Raw genomic sequence first — 7236 nt, 5'->3', positions numbered from 1 at the left:
GCATTTAACTTCATTACATAACAAAACGCTATTCTGCCACAGTATCATTTTGAGTGTTTGGAACTAGATTGGAAAGCCAAGTGGCTTTAGATTAGGAGTTACTGCTATAGCCGAACATGAGAGAAAGGTTATTTATACCGATACTGACAAGATCATTTTATCGGAAAATGGGGCCAAACCATGGAGAAAAATCAAATAGGGGCTAGGCGGTTCCAATTTTATTTTTTTTTTTTTTTTTATGCATTTGTCTATGATGATGGGCAATATGGCTTAAGTTTTAACTTTCCTAAATTCTCAAATCAAGCAGAGTTTAGTTTTTAGGGAGTAATCAGGCATTTATTTATATGTTAAATAATAAATTTAAGACCCCCACCTAGCTGCTTAAGCACTAAGACTCAACCCGCCGTCCGACCAACGTCTTTTAAAACCTTGATAAGATTGTGAGCTAACAATACCCTCCATGTTCTAACAAGTAATGCATGGATCGAACGAAACATAAGCCATCATATTTCAATGCGGAAGAACACGAAGAGGTAAACGAATATGCAAACTTTCATCATACACGAAGAGGTAAACGAATATGCACATTTTCATCATTCTTTAAATGACAGAAATGAAATAAATACATGCTACCTAACGAACTGAACGAGTTCCACTAACTTCCCACATCCTTCAATCAAAGAATAGCTGTACAAACAAATTATTACAGAGTGTACAGTCAATCGAGGCACATAAGAAACTCCACGCTTAACTTTTAATTTCTCAAGGAGGGCACTGTTGCTCCTCACATTTCAAAATCGCCATCCGCTGTGACCTCGAGTAACCTTGCCTATTATTAAGTATACCAATGTAAGTTTGAAGCCTATACCGGTCAGAGTTTGTCAGGGAAAAGGGCGGGTTGAGAATGAGGGATGGTGCTTCCACTAGAAGAAAGACCAGGAGACGCACAGCTTTTGTATAAAACACTGCAGCACTTTCCATGTCACCCATGAGTTCATCGACCTGCCAGACACATACGGGGAGAACAAATTTACTTCTATCAGATTATGATTCTGCTAGTTGTTAAAATATTCATTTTTGGTCGAATGCTTCTAATTGATATGACAGGAAAGAAACAGAATTTAGCAAACCCATCTTGGCTAATGAGTTCTATTTCGCACATTTATAGGAGCATGCAGAAACGACAGGAAAGATTTGTGTCAAGCAAACATTGGTTCAAACAAGAAAATGGTTTTCGGAGGCTTTTCAGCTAGTTTAATCTGTGGAAAACTAAATTTAATAAAGAAATGAATGGCATGTCGCCAAATACGAGAATAGAGGAAAGAAGATACTTACACCCCCATGTCTCCCAAAAACAAGAGCAGATTGAAATATTGTCTCCATTGCATCTGGCATCTCTGCATGTCCTGTATCCATTAGAAAGTAAACCAGAAGATTATTAGTGGCTGTATAATGAACAAGTGCCCTTCTTTATATTGTTAGAGAAGATTAACAAAAAAATAAATATGTTTTCATGTCGACTGAAGATAGTGTTCTTATTTCACAAAACATGCATGCATAAATAAGACAAGAATGATGCATAACTGGTTTCCAAAAGACATTGATGAAAAACTTCCCACATTATAGGAGCAGAGAAACATTTGGTCTTACTGGTCATAAGTACTTAACTAATGGATACATGGCAAAACCAAAAGCGCTCAAGATAACATCTGAAAAGAATACATACCAGGTTCAATAGCCTTTGCAAGTTCTTCTGCATGCTCAACCTCTCGGAGAAATTCCCGCTCAATCTCAGAAGAAATATCTTCAGGTCCTTGAGTGTTAACATCAAGGCTTTCGTCCATATCAGGACTACTTTGCTTCTTGCTGGTGGTCCTAAATCTTGCAGTCTCTTGACTCGGACTTCCTTCCATAGCTGAGGCAGCCTGCGTATGGCATATATGAAGAGCTTGCTTCCAGATTGCAAGAATTACAAGCTGAATTGAGAATGCTTCTGGATGCTTCCTTGCCTCAGTCTTTTCACAACAAAAAAGAAACACACACAGATACCGTAATCAGTTCAAAGAGATGGAAAATAGAAATAACAAAAATAATGCATGTATAGCAGAAAAACCCATCATTCTGTATAGCAAATCAAGAGTCTAGTACAGCAGTATCAAATCTTAGCACCAAAATATTCTATACTATACTGATTTACAGAGGGAACCATAAACTACTTCATACAAGTGGGAATCTAATGAATTACCTTTTCATGAACTAATTCAGTAATAGCAGACACACATTGCTGCAATGAACTAAGCCTTGTCATGCAGTGTGTTGATGGCTGCTCCAAAGCATCTCCCATGTCCGCTGATCCTAGTGATGTCCCTGGAGCAGAACTCTGACTATCTAAGCTTCCTATGCAATGCATGTTACTATTAGCTGCTACACCCATGATTGGCATTGGGGCACTTGATGAGGTGGTAAAGGATCGAGGGAGACTCTGAGATTTGTAGAATGAAGGGCTTGGTTTGGAAGCACTAGCCGAGGAAGAAGACACATCAACTGGAGGTCCAGACACAAGAACATAATCTTGATCGATCAACTCCAGTGAATCCACAACTGCAAATGCAAATAAGATATTAAATGCATGTTGTATTAAGACATATCTGGATGTAATAAAAAAATATGAAATTAGAGGAGTATGATAGGATACTACCTCTTGATCGAGCATTCACTGGTTTTTTGTGCACAGATCTTAGAGGGTCAGTTGGATTTCTATCTGACGATCTATGGCCGTCCAACCTAAGACTAGAATTTTCTTTACGTGTTGCACTGCCATATCTGTACAAAGTGGTAGGTGATGCTTCCTGTCTATCACCTTTTGTATCGAGAGAAAATCCGTAAGTGGACTTCATCGAGGACCTCCTCCTTGAACAGGATGGGCTCCCCTCAGGGCCACTGGAATCATCATCTAAATGGAAAGGTAGACAATCTTCTTGAGAACTTTCCTCCATGTTCCTCATTGCATTGCATTCAGATGTAGGAAATCCCTCCGCCATTCGTGATTCCCTCCTACTCCTGCATGACACAGGGAATCATCTTAATATGAGGAATATATTTTTAGTCAAGCCCATGAAGACTGAACTATTTGCCTCATTTACCTCGAATATGATGACTGCTGAGATAGAAATGGGTGGTTAAAAAACTCTTCAAATGTTAGGCGTTCCACTGTACACACAATAACAGAAAGAAAAAAAATCAGAACTATGGGGTAAAATTAGTTAAACAATACAAGAGCTAATGCAGCACAAAATCTAAACATGTGACTTGCTTCAATCTCTCATGCATGAGAAACTTGACAACATAAAAATGATTATAAACCCATTTTAGCATCCAATTATTGTCCATTTTTAACCTAACATGGTATTACAGATATGCATATCAAACTTCACTTAAATATATGACATGAATACTTGGACTATTGAACCAAAACAAAATTACATCGATTGCGGCGTAACAATTTCTGACACAAGTCCTTGCACTCTGAACTCAAATTGTTGCTATCTGAAGGGAACTGCAACTCAGTTGCTTTCATTATGTTCTGAAGCAACTGCACAACAAGATAAATTAAATGAAAAGTGCGGCAGAATTACAATTGAAAATTACTGAGTTGATCCATGCCTAATATAGGAATATTAGCTTGAGGTCTGTTCAGAAAAGAAAACGGAAAACGGGAAAGATTTTGTAACTGAACCTGTATTTGACTGTTTCCTGTAAATGGGGTTCTCCCAGTTACGAGTTGAAATAAAATTGCACCAACACTCCAGAGATCTGCCTGCATATTCAGTTCAAGGTTAGTGGGAAAAGGGCTCGTGAAATAATTGTGATTGCCTATCAGTAGAGAGGAGCAAATTTCACCTTTGCATCATACTTTTGAAGTTGCATTATCTCTGGAGCCATGTAAAGTGGTGAACCACACAAGGTTTCAGCAAGGCCTTGAGGTTGCAGATATCTGCCCGAGAAAAAATAAGGAAATTTGGAAGAGAATGAATGTGAAGGAGAGTCAGCAAACACCACATGTAATCAGTTACTAAGAGATAATTGACGTGCTTGAATAGACAGGGTAACAATTTGCCCAAAAAACAAAGGCAAAATGACGATGATAGATTTACCTTGCAAATCCAAAATCTGCAATCTTCAAGACAGAATTGTTGTCATTGGTGGACAGCAAGAGATTCTGTTCCAAGAATGATAAACATTACAAATGGAATGACATAGCAACCAAACCTTTCTGCAAAGAAAAGATTACTACGTATCAAACAATATCTTAAGACATCTCTGATCATCACTAGCTATACATATCATATGTGCAGGATGCTCTAGTAAGTAGCTAATCTTTAGGCGATATATCTTTCTTGAGCTGAGATTGAACTGGGGGAACTATTTTAATTGTAACACTAACATTTGGAGTGCTATAATCCTAGAATTGATTCTATTAGCTACTTATTCTCCCTCCTTACAACAGAATGCTTGTGTACGTATGTGTATGTATGATGATGGTCTCTTACCAGCCAGTCTAGCATCATGTTATCTAGTCGTCTTATCAAAACAAGTTATATTGCCTAGTATCAAGCAAGAACATTGATCAGATGGAATCACGTATGATTATATGCTGTCCTGATTTGATAATCAGACAAAGGTTATTTTACAAGAGATCACCAGTGTATAAATGGTGATGAACTTGTTGAAACAACATAACTAACCTAAATTATGATTGCACTAATTAAAGGTCGTACCCAGTGCACAAGGCTCCCGCTTTACGCAGGGTCTGGGAGAGGTGAATGTCGGCTAGCCTTACCCTATGGAGAGGCTGCTCCCAAATCTCGAACCCGAGACCTACCGCTCATGGGCGAAGGCTCATGGGCGAAGGCACTTGCCATTGCACTAATTGAACAATCAAATTTAATTATATTTAGCATTTGAATCAACCAGACCTGTGGCTTGAGATCCCGATGTATAAGATTGTTGTCACGAAGCATTTGCAGACCAGCGACTGTAAGTAACACAATCACTAACATTAGCATGCAAAAAGGAAAAAAAAATGACTTGAAGCACTAAAAAATTCTGAGGCAAACCTAGCTGCTGCATGAAGTGCTCTGCAAGAGCTTCGGGCACTTTTCCATGGCGTTGTATATACATAGAAAGATCACCACCTCTGCAATACTCTAAAACAAGATTTATCTTCCCAGGAACCTGTTTTAATTGAATTGCAAACAAAGATTATGCGAGAAACAAAGAAATCAGGGGTAATTTGAGCAAAAGTGAGATTAGTCTTTTCCCCACACATAAAAGATAACAAAGCAAAGCAGAGCACTAGTTATATCTCTCTACCAATTAGGCAATTACAAAGGCGTCTTCCATTTATGTGCAAAAACAATTATTAAATGCCTAAAATGATTACTTCACATGCCAAATATCCTGGTTCTCCAATTCGGAAAGTTTTTTGCCACATTCGGTTTCGTTGCTGACAAACCTGGGTCGGCGTTTTCCTTCGATATAAAGGTCGTACCCAGTGCACAAGGCTCCCGCTTTAGGCAGGGTCTGGGAGAGGTAAATGTCGGCTAGCCTTACCCCCATTTATGGAGAGGCTGCTCCCAAGTCTCGAACCCGAGACCTACAGCTCATGAGCGAAGGCACTTGCCATCGCACCAAGTGCGACCTCTTCGATATGCGACAAGAAAATGCTGGAAGCATTACCCCATAACCTACTCACTTCTCCCAACTAATGCAGAAAGCTGTTTTAGCTTTCGATGAGTGAAGCCATTTTCAGTGAAAGCATACACATTTCTACACGAGTTATAAACAAAACAAAGCATGGACTTTTTTCCCCACTACGGCTTACTTTCTTAATGCGACAAGAAAACAATGGAGGCACTACTCTATAATCTATTCATATTCCACAACTAATGCAGAGAATCGTTTTAGTTTCAATCGAGTGAAGCCATTTTCAGCGAAAATATCTACATGTGTCATCAACCACACAAAGCCTAGAGCGGTTTTCCGCCCGCCACAATTTACGTTCTTACTAAATGCGACAACAAAATGCAGTTGTTTCAATGCAGCATACAAATTCTCTGCAAATTTAATGCCTTTGTTTTCAGAGAGAGAAAGAGACAGACTTTTCTATGAATTTTCCTAACAACACAGCTACACAAAGTAATCAAAGTCTCAAGTATATCCAAAGCCTTCAGCATCCAGAAAACCCTAAAAAACTCAAACAAATCGAAACAACAGAGCTCAATCCATTTTCCTTCCGTTTTCCCCAATTTTCTGAGCAACCAAACAGAACTTAAGCCACCAATATAAACAATTACATAAACCCTAAAATCCACCAACCTCTATAATATCGTGCAACCGAATAATATTCGGGTGGTTAATCTTCTTCAGAATGAAAATCTCCGACATTAAACTCTCCTGCAACTTCTTGTTCAGCCGCCCCGTCGCGATCTCCTTAATCGCCACCTCCGTCCCGTGGACGCGGTGGCGCGCGTGCCAAACCACCGAGAACGAACCCGACCCAATTTGCTGACCCACCAGATAATCCCCGACGACCCTCCCCCTCTCGGACGCCTGAGCCATTTCAAACCCCTCCGCTAGCGGCTCCGAACCCGAGACCCGAAATTGAACCTCTAGTACTCCCGAACTCGCCGGACCTCGTACATAGATCTACTCGGGATTCTTTCGATTTCGACCGCTGTTCCGGTCGGATTCTGGTAACGCGATGAGAGAGAGAGAGAGAGAGCAAAAAATTTGAGCGAGAGACAGAGAGAGAGAGGGGGGGGGGAGATTAATGGAGGTTTTTTGTTTAATAATACGGAGTGTAAGGTTGAAAAACTTGGAAGTGATTAATCCGATTAAAATATTTAATAAACCTCGTGATGATTGCAAAATTCCTGATTAGTGATAAATAATTTAGATTAGTGGGGTTTTTCTTTTTGGTGGGGTGATAGGATTTTCGGTTGGGGAAGAGGTAAATAGAGAGAGCGTGGAGCGACGACGAGGGTTCCCTGCGGTTGGGTCTACCCGCTAATCGTGAGGGCGCGCACACGAGCTTCTTCTTTTCGAGTTGTGTCGCTGTGTTGACAGGTGGCGCGGTTTGGTTGGAGGGAACTATTTCCTTGTTGAGGTTGGTGATGATGGGATTGGACCAGGGACAATAATGTCATGTTTTGATGACGTGTCGCACGATTATTG

At 40.0% G+C, this 7236-nt stretch overlaps 1 protein-coding gene across 2 annotated transcripts; it reads right to left on the bottom strand.

Annotated features, from left to right (window-relative positions):
• Positions 1-534: 534 nt before the first annotated feature.
• LOC103433464 (serine/threonine-protein kinase ATG1c-like) lies at positions 535-6907 on the bottom strand. 2 transcript variants are annotated; one of them, XM_008371728.4, is made up of 13 exons: positions 6379-6907; positions 5118-5235; positions 4977-5035; positions 4155-4219; positions 3901-3994; positions 3737-3817; positions 3484-3592; positions 3144-3210; positions 2699-3060; positions 2246-2601; positions 1727-2015; positions 1336-1406; positions 535-1002 (listed from the first exon to the last, which is right to left on the bottom strand). In XM_008371728.4, exons 1-13 carry the CDS (start codon positions 6619-6621, stop codon positions 763-765), a joined length of 2154 nt encoding a protein of 717 aa, XP_008369950.1. In that variant the 5' UTR covers positions 6622-6907; the 3' UTR covers positions 535-762. The 2 variants fall into 2 exon arrangements, with proteins under 2 accessions (XP_008369950.1, XP_028957048.1); XM_029101215.2 differs by having other exon boundaries at positions 4155-4273; positions 6379-6882.
• Between the last annotated feature and the right edge of the window lie 329 nt (positions 6908-7236).

The sequence above is a fragment of the Malus domestica genome, chromosome 04 (genome assembly GCF_042453785.1).
Source record: "Malus domestica chromosome 04, GDT2T_hap1".
Classification (NCBI taxonomy): Eukaryota; Viridiplantae; Streptophyta; class Magnoliopsida; order Rosales; family Rosaceae; genus Malus; species Malus domestica.
Note: the sequence above shows the minus strand (reverse complement) of the source record. Positions and strands in the feature narration are given on the sequence as shown.